Source organism: Rhea pennata, chromosome 10 (genome assembly GCF_028389875.1).
Source record: "Rhea pennata isolate bPtePen1 chromosome 10, bPtePen1.pri, whole genome shotgun sequence".
In the NCBI taxonomy this organism is placed as follows: Eukaryota; Metazoa; Chordata; class Aves; order Rheiformes; family Rheidae; genus Rhea; species Rhea pennata.
Genome location: NC_084672.1, coordinates 12,359,225 through 12,374,729, shown reverse-complemented (window position 1 = coordinate 12,374,729; position 15,505 = coordinate 12,359,225). Strand labels below are relative to the sequence as shown.

The following is a 15,505-nucleotide window of genomic DNA, read 5'->3' as shown; positions in this document are numbered from 1 at the left end:
GGCATAGTGCAACAATATAATGAGGAATTTCTCATTACTTGTGAAATGCTTTCTATCTTACTCCAGCAGTAATTGATACAAAAAGCTTTTTTTTTTTTTTTTTTTTTTTTAAAAGAGGTTTCAGTTTTTAGAGCAGCTTATAGTAAAAAGATGCTGCTACTTAATTTTACAATATCCCTTTCCCTCCAAAATAACACCAAAAGGAGGAAAACAAACCAATCTCACACCTAAAGAAAAGCAAAGAAAAGTCTGAAGATTTCTCAGCTGGCAATTAGGCATTCAAATTATGGTATTATATTCAGTTCTTTGTTTCCCAGATCCCTTGACAATATATACATTATTCCAAATATTCTGAAGTAATTACATAGTAGTCCTATAAGACTATCTTTTACTGACAAATCAGATATTATGCATTACTTGTATAACTTCTTGGGGGCTTTAGATTTTACTAAGAATCACTCAATACCTGCAGAATCTTGATTTTTTCCAGTTGCTTTTAATCCCCAAATCTACATAAGATTCACTCAGCTCTCCACCTGCATCATTCAGAAACACTCCAAGCTTGGCAGCAGATTCATACAAAGTTATTTCTTCCTTCAGGTCCATTAATTCTTCCTTAAAGAAAGGAACAGAAATAAATTACACTGAGCAGAGAAACTCTAAGCAAACAAATCAGGCCTAATGACAACTCTTCCTACAAAAACAGATATGTAGAGCTCTTATTTCTAAATGATAAGCTTGTTTATTGAAGTATCCTAGCATTGGTTTAATTCTACAATAAACAGTTTTGTTATACTATCTTTTTTGATTCTTCCAGCAAAGCATAATAAAATCTACAAATTAATTGGGGAATGTTTTCTTATCACTGAATATTTCCTGTCCTTTTTCTTACAGATTACTTAGGAAATTAAGTATGATTTCTTTTGCTCTTGCTTCTTCTCTCCTGCCACACTGCTGTCATCTATTTTACTACACAAAAAAGGGTATACATTATCTGTGAAAACAGACTACTACTCTAGTACTTATTAGGAGTCATTGCTTCCAAGCTAACAGATTTACACAAGTCAAATACCTGAACTATACCGTAAACACGGACTTCCAACCATATTTCAAAAGAGAAATCCTTAGTATTCCCTCTGGTTGGCAAAAGGCAGACTTCAGAACATTTTATTTCTAAATATTCCTATAGTCTAATGTAGGATATTCCTGGTCATGTCCAAACATAGCACTTGCAAGTTTACATTTTTGTTGTTCCATAGGTAGATTGGATAGATGTATAATATAAAGTTTGCGCTGCTAACATATTTGCATACAATATATATATTTTTTTTTAAAAAAAGAGAGGTCCAACATACAATACTTGAAGAAGCAGATAATTCTTCACTGAAGGGAAACACGCTGTTTCCAAAAAGAGACGAATAGAAAGTTTCAGCCTACCAACTTCTTACCCATAATGCCCCCATCTAGAGTCAAAATGGTAACATATTTAATAAAATGAATTAACCTGCAAAGCCTTGTTCATGTTATTGCTTATCATGTGTGCAGACTGAGCTTGTTGCAATTGAAGCCGTAACTGATTTGTCTCCTGAATCGAGCCTATTGCAGGGAAGAAAGGGCAGGGGAGAGGGAGAGACAAATATAAATAAGCAAGAATCATAACATCTGAAAAAATAGCGGGATTGACTCTCACAAAAGGTATTATTCTATTTCCTTGAGCTCTCCAATACAAACAATTACGTGAAAGAGTATTTCTTGCTATAGTGAGGAGGTGAAGGTTCTCTAAACAGCAGTTTGTTTAAAGCTTAGCACTATTATGGTGGCTTTATTTCTTCAAAATTTTTAATAGTACCTTTAAAATAAAAGCCATGAGTCGCAAGACATGACAAGTGTTCACTGTCCTTGCACATCACCAGAAGAAAAAACAAAATCATGCACCTGTGCCAGAAAGTCAGCAGGAACAGGACTATCCTGGAAAACAGGTCACCTTCCCTTCCTCCCAAAATTAATAGAGTAGCCTCGTGAAGTTGCCAATTTCTTAAGATATTCGATGAATATAGCACAGAGCAAAATCACCATCTTTCTTCAGTTGGCAGTTACACTCTTAAATATCCTATTGTATTCATAATTACGTATTTACATTTTAAAGAACTAGTAAGGTTCCCTTTCACCCTGAAATTTTCAAACACTGATTTTTCCTAGACTACCAGTTCTCAAGCAGAACAGGCTCTCAAATCAGGATCCATTAAAACAGACATTTAATTTAGTCAAGATGGCTGGATTCTATGAAAAGACACATAATAAATTAAAAAAACTTCAACATGCAAAAGTAGGTACAAGCCACACATATAAAGGGCAAAAAAAAAAAAAAAAACTACACACTATTAAAAATAGTCCTATTAATATCAATTCTCTAGAATCAACCTCCAACTACAAAACAATTACTTTTCATTACAATTTAATGTGCAATGGTAATTAACACTGAATTATTTTTTCACTGAAGTACAGAACGTATGCAAAAGCACAGCTCTGCTCAGAAATACCTACCTATTGAAAAAAGTTACGGCTGTTTACACTTAAACCTTTCAAAACCTAAAAGCTTTAATTTCAGAATTGCTGTATATTTCTTCCCCTGACTTTTATTTTAACTAAGCTTCAGTTCAATCTGGCTAATGTACTGGGTAGGAAACAGTCTAATATGCATTTAGACTGATGTAGATCCCATTTCAATAGGGAGACAAATGTGTTATTCCGTATTTCAAAAAGTTTGAGTCAAATCTGCAAGAAAAGACAAGGTATGAGCAAGACTGACCTGTTTGCAATAAGTTTGCACATTGCTTTTGGCTTTCTTCTAGGCTCCTTGTCAGACGGTTTATTATTTCGGTTTTTTCGCATTTGTTTTCTTCTAGCATTTTTTCAAGTTGCTTAACATGCTCTCCTAAGCGATTGCAAAGCTCATTCTGGGAAGCAAGATTATTTTCATTCACATTACAAGAAAAGAATTTTAAAGAAATCAAATTCTTATTTCCCTCATATGAAAGAGGAGGGCAATTTCCCGAAGACTGCATAGGCTACACCTTTTGAATATATTTAACAGCATAACCAACTGTTATTAAACATTAAGTAAAATAAGTTCTATAATCACATGACAAATCTCACTGAACATACTAAGTACTATTTTAAAGACAGTTTGTTTTGTTTTTTTCTCCTTCTTTTAACTCCTTACTTCTAAAATAAAGCAACTGTCCTAGGTTTGGGAATCCACAATCACTCTGAGAACAAAGCTTGGGAATTAGTCAGTATGTTATAAACAGTTTGTCTTGTAGCAAAAGATCAGACCATTTCTCAAGTAGCCCTTTTCCTTCCCAAATTTATACCTAATGATTTTTTTTTTAATTAAAAAAGATTGTGTACAAGATAAAAGCTCAGAAAGGCAACAGACAAATTATTGCCTTCTTTTCAAATAGAGCTTTCTCTACATCTGCTACATGCAAACTCCCACAGTATCACTGTGGAGATTTTTGTAAGAACATACCACACAACCTTCCTAATATTGAGACTTATGAATAATTTTCTTTCCATTTAGTTAACAATTTTCAGAAGGGAAAATTATGATTACAGGTCAAGAATTGCTATTCAGGAGAGTTGTGGAGCCCTACAGCATCTGAAAGACGGTGTCCCAAAATCCATTCTCACCTGCTCTCGGAGTGCGGAGTTTGTAGTATCAAGTTTCTGCTCTAACAATAATACTTGCTTTTCATACTTTTGCTTGAGTGCTGAAATAACAGCTTCATGTTGCTCTCTGGCTCGCTGAAGGGCGTCTGACCGCTGAAGTTCTAACAGCTGCTTCTGCATGCTTTCTATGGCTACCTCTGCCACTTTGGACTGCTTCAGTAGCTGTAGGAACAGTATTAGAGTAGATCTGAAAAGCTGCATATCTTAAACATTAACAGTGTCGTAACTGAGTGGTAATTTTTTAGAGCTGGAACTCCTACAAGAAATCTAGTATTTCAACAGTAATCTATTCTCTAAGTGAAATAAGTAAGGCAAAAATCAGAATGTCAGTAAAACATGATCAGTCTTCCAGCAATTTTGTTAGTGAAACTTCTGAGAGCTCTAGGCATATTTTAAGATACCTTCCTCTCTGTATATCTCTAACTCAGCTGATTAATTTTTATTGAGGGTTTTACTGAGTTCCCATATCCCCTTCACAAAACTCAAGAAGCATCCTTAGATAAAGTATCTTAAAATCACCTCAGTATAATTATGGGCCTGGTCTGTCACTACTTCCATCTTCCATCCTTTCAGTTACCCAAACGAGAATTTGATTTGCCTTGTGCTGTCCCTTCGCTGCTTCAGTACCCTCCTCCATAGACACAGGAAAAAAAAAACAAAAAAAAAAAAAACAAAACAAAAAAAACACTATCCACACCAAAATGGTATTTACAGGCAGTTCACTCACATCTTTGTCTAAAAAGTATGTAAAATAATCAATCACTGTCTTGAGAAACAAGGAGCATGGGGAGAAGAAAAAAACAACAACAACAAAAAAAAAAAAAAAACACAAGCACATTCTATTTAAGTTGACACTTTGTGTCTCCTGTCTAACAAAAGAAAGTTCAAAGCAGTAACCAGAAGGGATTATTGCTTTTTTCACAGATGCCAAGAAAAAGTATAAGGGAAGTACAGCAGGTTGATACAGTACTGTTTAAAAATGGAAATCTTTCTGCTTCAAGTTACACTACTTGAAGGGGCCTTTAATTTTGAGTGTCAGCAGAAGATAAAGTATGTTCCACTAAAAAAGCTCCAGTCTCCTGTCCCAGATATGTACTTTTAATATTTCTATTACTTGGAGAGAGAAAAGCAAGAAGGGATCCTTACAGATGGTTACAGTTTTGTGCCGTGAATGTTAAGATAATCAGCACAATTTGAATTCCAGTGTATTTATCTACCAAAAAGTAAAAACATCCTGTTTTGAGTCATGGAGACACAGAAGTGACAGTGAAGGTCTTATAAAGCATCCCAAGGGGCATGTCAGGCAGGAACAGACTAAAACAAAAAACCCAAATGAGCCTGCATGAGAGAAGTTATTGACATGGCTTAAGGAATGCAGTATGTTAAAATAACTGTTTTCATTACAGTCTGACTGCTGTAGCCAAAGTGACTCATCTAAAAATCAAAGGTTGGTCCAAGAACACAATGCTTTTTTAAAAAAAAAAAAAAAAAAAAGTTCCTCATTAAAGAAAGCCTTTAACATCTGGCTTTCAACAGAATATCCCATATTAGTAGGTAATATGACTGTTTTTCAAAGCCACAGGTATGGCTCAAGCCATTAAGTGAGTATTGACAGACTATTTCCAGACCAATAATACAAAGTTACTGGAACAGGCTGAACTTATGTTCATGTAGCTTTTGCTCCAACATTTTGTATGTCAGTTCACAACTTTTTCAGGCAAGAATTGCTAAAAATCGTCATATACTGCCTGGATTTTAATAAAACCGATTTTTCCACCAAAATTTCCTATTCATTCATCATATATTCAACTTCTGTCAATGAACAGCATGCCAGAAGACTATGAAGCATAATATTTTATACATACATATATATATACATACATATATATATATATATATATATATATATATATATATATATATATATATATATTTTAACTGTCGAAATCTTCTACAACTAACAGTTTAAAAATAATTACCAGTACCTGTTCCTCACTGGCAGTAAGAGTCTGAATTTGGGTTTCAAGTGCTTTTATTTGACCTTCAAGATGTACCTCCCGTTCTTTTCCATTTTGATAGAGTTTTTGAGACTCACGAAGACTAACAGCCAAACCATCCTTTTCATCTAAAAAAGGATAGCAATTGTGAGTGAAACAAAGAACAGCATCCATTCAACAAGCTCATAGAACATGACTGTTCAATATCCTGCTCTACAGAACAAAGCTCTACTAGCCCACCTTCATGTTCTATTGGAGCTGAGAAGCACAAGAGATCACAAAAAGGTTCAGCCAATCTCCATCTACAGCAATTGCATTCCCTCCAGGAGGGCTAGCAGCACTCATACCTTGTACCCTCAGAACTCTGGTGTTCTGTTGGCACCAAGAATTAACATCATCCTTCAGATATGTGAGGGTAAAACAAACAGATTCCCCTGAAGGGTTAACCAAGACACAGCAAAACACTTGACCAAAGATAGAGAATTTGGGGTATCTTTTTGCACTCTACACATATTCTTAATTTTCCAAGCTCATGACTTGTCTTAGTCTTTTCTTCCCTATAGGAATAGACAAAGACAACCACCAGTCTCCTTGACAGCTTTTATCACTTTGGAAGAACTTCCGTCTACACATAGTCTAGGAAATTGGTCAGTTAAACCATACAGTACTAAATCTTTTTGTCACGGGCATCTTTCTCCTGTTTGCCTTTTTTAGGGGGGCAGGGAGGTACTTTTAACTCACTAGCTTCTCATTTCTAATTCTAGATTTCTGCATTTAGAATGCCTAGCACATGAGAACTCCAGAATATGATGGTGGCCTTCAGAATCAATGCAGTAAAAGTTAAGTTGAGACAACTTCCAATCCAGAGAAGCATTTACTCTAAGCATATGCCAACACATTGTCTGAATGCTAATATTTTATTGAATTAGGGTCTTATCATGACAATAACTGCTGTTAAGTACTTGAAAAAAAGAGTCATAGCTCACGATGTTACTACATTTAACAGATGTTAGAATACCTCAGGTTACTTTCTGGCTGAAAGAAAACAGGAAATAGCAGCAAGATAGCAGAAAAGGCTCATTTCAATTTACTACCTCTCAAACAACAGTGTTGAGGGTAAAGGGTTAGGTCCACATTTGATTCCACATCAAGCTTATAAATACAATCAATACTAACTAAACAGAAGTTTCAGAACAAATAAGTTGCTAGATATCAGTAATTCCGGATATTAGAGATCTTTACAAAAAGATTTTACCTTTGACCATTGAAAGTTGATGATTCAAATACCTAATCTGCTGTGCACTCTCTTCTAATTTTTCATTAAGTTCTTCCAGTTGTCTTTCTCTTGCTTTATTTAGAACTTGAAGTTGAATAATCTGCATATTCTCTGAAGAATCTGCCAAATTTAAAATAGCGTACAGACAAGTCAGCATAACTGCAATGAATTAACCAAGTCATGAACATAAATCACTCCTCCTCCAAGAATCTTTCATACAGTGTCAAATTCACAGATGGTACACAAGCATATTATTTTTTATCTATGTTAGATTCACATCACCTCAGTTACTCTATTAGGTTTGAATTCCATTGTTAGTGCCTACAATTTTCTAGCCATCACTAACAATAAGCTCAGAGATAAGTATTTACATGATGTAAATTCACAGGCAGTATAGTGATAACTACAAAGTTTTCCTCAAGATGTCTAAAGGGAACAGAGTAAAGTAACTGTCATTTGAAGTGTACTTTGCAGAAAAGCCCAATCTGGCATCAAGCAAAGCACCTCTCAGCATGGTGAGCCATTCGTTTCCAATATAATTAACATGACATTGCATACCAGCAGTGCTCAAGATCAAGCCATCAGAAGGTAAAATAGCTTATTTTGTTCTTGTTCAGTCTCACCAGTCAAAATTACATTTTTCAATACCCTGAAAGGTTAATGCCCTCATTAAAAAAAAAAATAGATAAAGTAGAAGGTTAAAAAAAATAAAAGAAAGAAAGGAAGGAACAGGGGCATCCCAGTGTAAGTTTAGATCAAAATAAAAAATAATGTATATCAACTTTTTTTTTCAGTTGTTCTCTTAATACTGTATGAAAAGTCCCCTATTGATTTCAATAGATTTTATTATTTCAAGCCTAAAGAACAAAACTTACTTTCATCACTGCCCAGAAATTCATGCTGCAAATCTTCAAACACTTCATTTCTTCTGGTTCCTTCTTGGGTCATTGGAACTTTTTGTTGAATGCCATTTTGATACGGTTTATATGTCACTTTGTAAGATTCTACAGATTGGCTGCTAACAACTTCAGACGCGCCAAACTGCTGTTGTGACAATATATACATAAGGGCAAACAAATAAAAGCTACAAATGTAGTCTTGCTCAATGAAAGTATTTCTCCTTTTGATTTACATGTTCACATTAAGAAGAGCTCTAGTAGCTTTTCATTCTCAGGTGCCAATCCAGCGAAGTACTTAAGTTGCACTTACTCCATTGAAGTTGAGACTTCACCACACTTAAATTGGAAGCCTTCATCAAAATTTATAACTTACTTATAAAGTGCACCACATCCATACTACCTTATATGCCTATAGCTAGCCAAACAAAAGGAAAAAAAAGAAATCACTACAGGCACATATGAAAATCCAGATATTAGTGTTTGGCTGTTTTAATGCCTCCCATCGTTTTAATTGAGAGTAACAGTCTAAAAACAAACAAACAAACAAAAAAAACCTACAAACTACTGCCAGCACCTATAAATCTACTAAGTCTTTCCAGAAGAGACAAAAATATACCAGTTTCTGAAATACCTTTAGATGGTCCTTCGAAGTATCTGGAAAAAGTACTATTTTACTTTGTTTATTATTCAGTTCTGGTTTATGGCCATTCATATATGGCCTGAAGTTTTCTGGCAGATGATACACATTGCTCTGTTGGTAGCAGTTTGGAGCGTTATATCCATCTCTACCAAGATATACATCATCAGGATCCTCTTGACTGTTTTGGCCACAGTAATCTTCCTTAATCTCGTACAAGCATTTTTCTTCATCATTACATAGGCCATTCCATTTCTTGGAATGTTTTTCAACATGGTTATTTTGCTGGTCACACAGTAACTGGTCAGGAAATAGATTTTGTCCTTGTTCATAACCCTATTAATGGATAAGAGATTTAGAATTGCTCCATCAAAACTCAGATTTCTTTTCTTGCTGGGGTTACCAGCAAGGTAGAAGAAATATTTCTGCTGAAGAGCAAAGTAGGTCACCTACACAGAAAGCACATTTCTAACTTAAAGAATATTTAGCATGTTATTCTGAACAAGCAGTTGCTATTAATTAGGTGACTACTTAGAAAAAAGCTTACATTCTGAGGATCAGTAATCAACGGATGATCATTCCACCTTCCATCATGCTTCCAAGGTTCATGTGATCTAGAGAAAGACAAGCAGCTTTACTCTGTTAGTTATAATCTTGGGGGGGTGGGAGGGAGCCCCACACACCTTCATTCAATTAACTGACATCTACTCTGTTTCCCACACAATCCAAACACTACTATGAATTATAGTATGGCTCCCCTCACCCTTTTTTTTAAAAAAAAAAAGATCGAGGACTTGATTATATGAGATTTTACTCCATCTCAAAAGTACAACCTACATTAAAAATAAATAAATAAAGCCTTACTGCTCTTCATTCTCATGAATGCTACTGTCCGAATAGCTGGAGAGCTGGTCTCCACTGTCTTCCAGCATATCATGGGGAAGGTCTGTCAACAGCTGTTGCAACTGAAACAGAACATGCATTATATTTCTTTTCAAAAGAATATATGCAAACTTAATCTAAAGCAGGACAGAGGAAACAGGCCACTTGCATAATATCTGGGTTTTCTTCCTCCACTGAAAAGGTGTCATCCACTTAGAACACTCATACCACTAGAGCTCACATTAGAGTGCTTAATACACTAGAGTTACCAATCTAATGATTCTTCTGGTAAGCTGTGAAGCAAAAAGGTGAGCGATAGGCCATCAGAGTGAGTTGTTCCAGGACAGACTGCTTTTGAAAACTAATCTAAACTTCTTGTGCTAAGCGCTCTCTTCTCTAAATTCTAGGTAACAGATTTTAGACATTCAAAGCATGCTCTGAGAAGCCTGAATTGAAAGCCTGATAAGAACATGCCACTCAGTAATACTACAAACAAGTCAGCATTGCAATGATTAGTGGTCTGCCTTTAGCAGCTGAACACATACACACACACACACACACACACAAAAAAAAAAAAAATACAATACTTTGAATTCAGGAAAGAGATAACTGTGCCATGTGGCAGCCCAAAGGCAGAATAAAGTAGTATGACCTATATTCAAAATTATTATATATACTAGTGTACAATGAAATCAATACTGCATGTAAAAATACATCATCTCTCCAAATACATACTTGGCAAAGTGTATTCTGAATCAGAGTCCATACATCTCTGCCATTCTTGCAGATAGCAACAAAACGAAATTTAGTAATCGTGAAGTACATTAAACAATTCTCCAACATATTGCTTTTAGCAGCATTAGTTGCAGTCTTCAAGGTCAAATATACCATTCTGTAGAAAGAATACAGCTAAGCACAAAATGTATGGAACATGCACCTAAGCCAAAAAATTTGTCAAGTTCACTGGTGTATTACTAACAGGCCAGAGATAATATAAGGGTCATATTATATAACATCCGTTTAGCTTAGCACTGCATTTCTGAGTTTGGCTAAGGAGTGCAGTCCCAGGTCAAAAACAATTGTCACAAAATGACTAGCACTATTTACTAATTCATACAACTTGGTAGCCAATATGCACAACAGTGACAAGTGAATAATCAGTTTGATTTGTTAAGTTCACAATGTAAATTAGAATTAAGGATATTTAGTGTGTAACTCTTATATGAAAATACACAAGAACTTAACCGAGAGTACATTCACAAGCTAATAGTTTATAACTCCTGTATTTTATAGGTATTTTCCAGAACTTGATAAAAGCTTATATAATGCTTTAAAACCACTGAGGACAAAGACAAGCAATTGCTTTGAAATAAGACAGCTTCATTTAAAACAGTTGGTATTTTCAAAATCATGCGAACTCTTTAGAGGTAGTATTTTTTAAGTGTCAAAAAAGCAAAGTTATCTCAAGGCCTTTTATGAAAAGAAACCAATTTAAATTCTTTTATAGTGCATGGACACGTACTGTTTCCGAGTATCTTAATCTGCCTTTCCAGAAGTTAGTTCCTTTTGCCCATATAAGTTACTTAAAAAAAAAAAAAAAAAAAGAAGAACTTACTTGATGTAATGAATCCTGTATAGAATGTACCTGTTCTTCCAGAGTGAGGCTTTGACATGCGGCCACATATTGGCCTTCACCTTCTAAGTCTGAGCAATACATTCTGTTTCTCCTCATTAAGAGACCATAGAACTACACAACATATTCAAAGTTATTGCATCATGTATCTGTACCCTAACTGTTTTTCTCCAAACTGTCAGACAAAGCACATATGTGTTAATTAGAACAGAAACATCAGCTGCTACATGTGAAATACTATCAGGTATTACTGTCTTTGTAAAAAAAGAAAAAAAAAATGCAACTAAGTTGAAATTTTAACTGTTATGTATTAGAAGTTAGCATCTATATAGCTTTATTCTATTTGACAACTTTCCCTATCATTACTGCATCCTCTGGATTTATTGCGTCTAAGATCCAGAGAGCAGGAAAGGAAAGATAGAATCATTCACTGGAGAAAGACCTTTCATCTGCCCTATTTAGAGTCAAGAACATACTCAAGCACTAAGTTTCACTGTTCTTCCACAGAACACTGTTTCCACTGTTTTGGAAACAAATTCAAGAAAAAGTAGCACATACATGGTTCACAAGACACTACCACGAGATTTCATACATAAGCTGAGTTCAGTCTACCAGTTTAGCCATGTTTGGAGTCCCATGGTAGCTAAGGGCAACACAAGATAACCATCTGAGTGGTGTCTTTAGTCAGCTCACTTAACATTAATCAGAGAAAAAAGAAACGTCACAGAACGCAAGACCACCATAAAACAGAAGTGCTAATGTTTTTTCTTGCAAATCTGTTTCTTGTATGCACCAGAATTCTTCACAAAAATCGCTTAGAGGGTCTCAAGAATGCATCCCCCACCTTTGCCACTAAAATACATACCCAAGAGACCACCTCTCTTCAAGAGAAAAAAAAAGCAACAGATTTTTCCCCAATAGACTATACATAAGAAGATATTATTGTTATCAAAATTGTCATTGTGATAAAATAAAGTTCTTGTATAAGGGTAAGTTTATTTTGCTGTGCAGCAGCACTGCCTTACTTTTAAACTTATACTCCAGAGGAAAAAATTTTAAAAAAGAACCTGCCTCGAGGTTAATACACTTGTGGGACAGCTGAAGAGAAGGAAAGGCTTGTTCTACATGAAATAAAAGTTGAAAAGCTACAATCACCTGTAAGTTCTCCCCCCACCTGCCATTTACAAAGACCTAAAAATTCAGAGGACATAATTTTCACTTCCAACAGTTCCTAGAAGACAAGTCACATAATTCAAGTATTGAAATGGTTCTAATGCAGAAAAATAATATTCCTGTTCCAAATAAAGGCACTGTAAACAGTGAGATGTCAGAAGACTGGGTTGGGGGGGGGGGAAAAAGGGTATTTCATAAGTAAAAGGAATTTGCATATTATTTGGGTTAAAAAAAAGGGGGAAAGAATTGTATTTCTTAAAATCCAAAGAAGTGTGGACCCAAACATTGAATAATTTAATGCCTAGTCTGAAGAGGTTACCTCACAGCTTCAGAAGGTATTTCTGAACCTCAGAAGTTTAAGGATAGTCATCCTAGCACAGAGCAAGCAAAGTACGCAGCCTTAATTCCAAGGCTAGAAACACTCAGAAGTCCGCACTACACCTCAAGCAATACATAGATACAGAGGCAAAGACTATATCCATTGTCCAACAGCTTGTAAAGGCTCCAACCCTGGCTTGATTACCACACATCTATTAGCTAACATAGCATATCTCTTGGTGACTCCTTTTCACTTGTAGAGTTACAGATTCAACCAATAAACAAACACAACATTGGATGAACAGCAATTTATTCCCACCTACTCACAGACACAAAAGATTAATAGACCTTTTGTATGAAGCTACTTAGTGTATTCAGTCTCTGAAAAAAAGCCTATGTTTATCTTACTAATATCTAAGTTGGATATACATAGTTCAGAGATCTGACCAAGATGACACATGGACTACTACTAAATATTCCAAGACTTGTCTCAGATTAGCTCTTCAACACCACACTGTAATGACTAAGGTAACAGTAAAAAAAAAAAAAAAAAAATGTTTTAACTCTGATTTTAAAGCTTTTTCTTCTGCAGTAGGGATTTCTCATTTTGATTAGCTTACCCCACATGACCGGCAAAGATCAAACTCCTCTGTCTTTTGGGAAAAAAAAACTTATTATCTCCCTTCAAATCTCACGAGTGCTGTAACAGTCCAGGTAACTGTTACTAGTTTAAGCTTTTACTTATGGAGAAATAACTCCAGTAATGACCTGGCATCAAAAGCACTCTCCTACTACATAGAGCTTAAAGAAGGGAAAGTAGGGTTGGCCCTGGTAGAAAACTTAAAATAATGCAGAAAGTCTTGGCTTAAGTCTTGAGTAGTGAACACAGCAAAGCCTCCATTGAGTGAGTTTGCTGGACGTTACACCCCACTGAAATAACTATGCTACGTAACATTTTGTGAACTCCAGATCGCCCCAGTTAAAGGTTGCACGACCTACGATGATTATCACTAACATATTCAGAAGAGACGGCTTTGTACAACACTATTAAAGTGGAAAAGTAAAAGAAATTTTAGAAACAGTACTGTTCCCACATTTACTCCCCTTCATGAACAAGATTATGAACAGGATATACAAACCATTTCTCCATAGACAAAGATTTTATCAGATGGCAAAAATATATGCAAAAAATCCACACCCCAGTGCCCAAACTTCTTTAACAGACAGCAGAGCTGAACTTCTACTGACATACTTCAATCATTACATGTTTGCTCTCAGCAGCTCCCTCCATAACCTGAGCACAGTCCTATTTCAGGACTGCTCAGCATTCATTTCTATCGGAACAACCAATCCTCAGAAACCAAATATTTTCCTATTCTGTTAAAATATAAAAGAAAGACCTAAATATACAAAAAAAAGAAGCCTCTCTGAACTATTCCCACTGGCACCAGTGATCAAAAGGCAGCTCAGGCAGATTGTGAGGTCACTAAAGAATTCTCTCCCCATGCCATCAAGTTTTACTTTAAGATAGTTAGCAATGCTTTCAGAAGCAGAAAATGCTTATGGAGCCAAGACTGCAAGGACAACATAAAAAGGAAGGAAGAGAAAACAACCAACCAACACACCCACCCACCCATTATACACTTACAGTGAAATTTGACCAGGACGCAAAACAAAGGATCTACCCTTTGATCATCTGAGATCCCTTTACAAATATGAAATACTGAAAAACTTATTCAAATGGTAAACTACTGCTACGATAAAATAATCTGAAAGCACGGTAAGCTTCAGGCATTAGTGACTATGGATTAGAATGCCGCTTCAGATATCATGAGAACACAATGCACCATTGGGGAGAAGGAAGTACCTTAGACTAGTGCTATAAGAGAACCTGGAGTGACAAAAAGATATTATCAGTGCTCTAAGCTTATGATCCTATTTATTCTGTCATCTTCTGACTACAATAACCTTACAATTACTTCACTTACTGTTCTCCTGCGCACACACAATATCCTTTATTAGGGTAAAAAGCTTTTGAACAGACATCACATTCTCTACAGTGTTTGCAATAACATCTTTAGAGGTTGCATGGCTATTGCTCTGCTACATATTTTTGTGAATATTTGTGTGTATTCACTGGCCCGCCAGACAATGATCCCTGAAGTATATGTTGTGGGGCTTAGCTGACACAAACACAATTTCCTTCCCTATAAGAACACATTCTGCACATTCATGTTAAATTAACATTTTGCCAATTCTATATTTGAAATTAAGGAAATAGAAACACCTAGGATAGTCTGTGTATTTGAACCCCCAAAAGGAAAATATGTGAATTTATTTTTTCTAGAGATTAGAGTACATAACTTACAATCAGAATTTTAAAAGTTTCCTCATTCTTTTCTAAGCTAACTTAATTTTCAGTTGAAAGGGAGCTGTTGTAACAGTAGTAAGTAAAGCCGTGAAGGAATACAGAAAATAAGTGACAGTGATCTTTGGCAATCTACTAAATAGCCAAGGGACATCATTCTTGCAGCCGCTACATAGGACATTGCAAGGCTCTTAAGACGCACCCCCTCATTATCTCTCTATTTCTTGTGCAAGTCTTAAAAAGTTGAGTCTGTGCTCTGCATTATCATTGCCAGCATAAAACTTCAGTTTAACATGGAAAAGAAGCTAGTTAAACAAGCCTTTCAATCAAATCATTTATTCACTTATTTTCACCTCTTGTTCTCTTGCATAATCCTCTTGGTCATACTCTTCCTCTTCATGTTGAGTTTGTAGAGCTCCACTATCAAAGTCAAGGGACATTGTTTTCTAATGATAATGTTTTTGTATTCACAAACCTATCACAAGGCAAGAAAACATCAAATGAGTAAGAGCGTAAGGTCTAACACAGAATATATTCACTCAGCACAGACTGATAATTATGCCTGCTCTTAAATCTTGTTTCATTGCTTT

The 15,505-nt window shown here is 35.5% G+C and overlaps 1 protein-coding gene across 1 annotated transcript in view; it reads right to left on the bottom strand.

The window, feature by feature from the left end:
- CEP152 (centrosomal protein 152) overlaps positions 1 to 15,355 on the bottom strand; it is a 33,017-nt gene extending 17,662 nt beyond the window's left edge. The window contains exons 1-11 of the mRNA XM_062583688.1: positions 15,269 to 15,355; positions 9,406 to 9,506; positions 9,089 to 9,155; positions 8,536 to 8,877; positions 7,881 to 8,049; positions 6,985 to 7,125; positions 5,718 to 5,857; positions 3,694 to 3,894; positions 2,810 to 2,957; positions 1,505 to 1,596; positions 467 to 615 (exon numbers count right to left, since the gene is read on the bottom strand). Coding sequence (XP_062439672.1) covers positions 467 to 615; positions 1,505 to 1,596; positions 2,810 to 2,957; positions 3,694 to 3,894; positions 5,718 to 5,857; positions 6,985 to 7,125; positions 7,881 to 8,049; positions 8,536 to 8,877; positions 9,089 to 9,155; positions 9,406 to 9,506; positions 15,269 to 15,355 — 1,637 coding nt within the window. The remainder of the gene's footprint in view (positions 1 to 466; positions 616 to 1,504; positions 1,597 to 2,809; positions 2,958 to 3,693; positions 3,895 to 5,717; positions 5,858 to 6,984; positions 7,126 to 7,880; positions 8,050 to 8,535; positions 8,878 to 9,088; positions 9,156 to 9,405; positions 9,507 to 15,268) is intronic.
- Between the last annotated feature and the right edge of the window lie 150 nt (positions 15,356 to 15,505).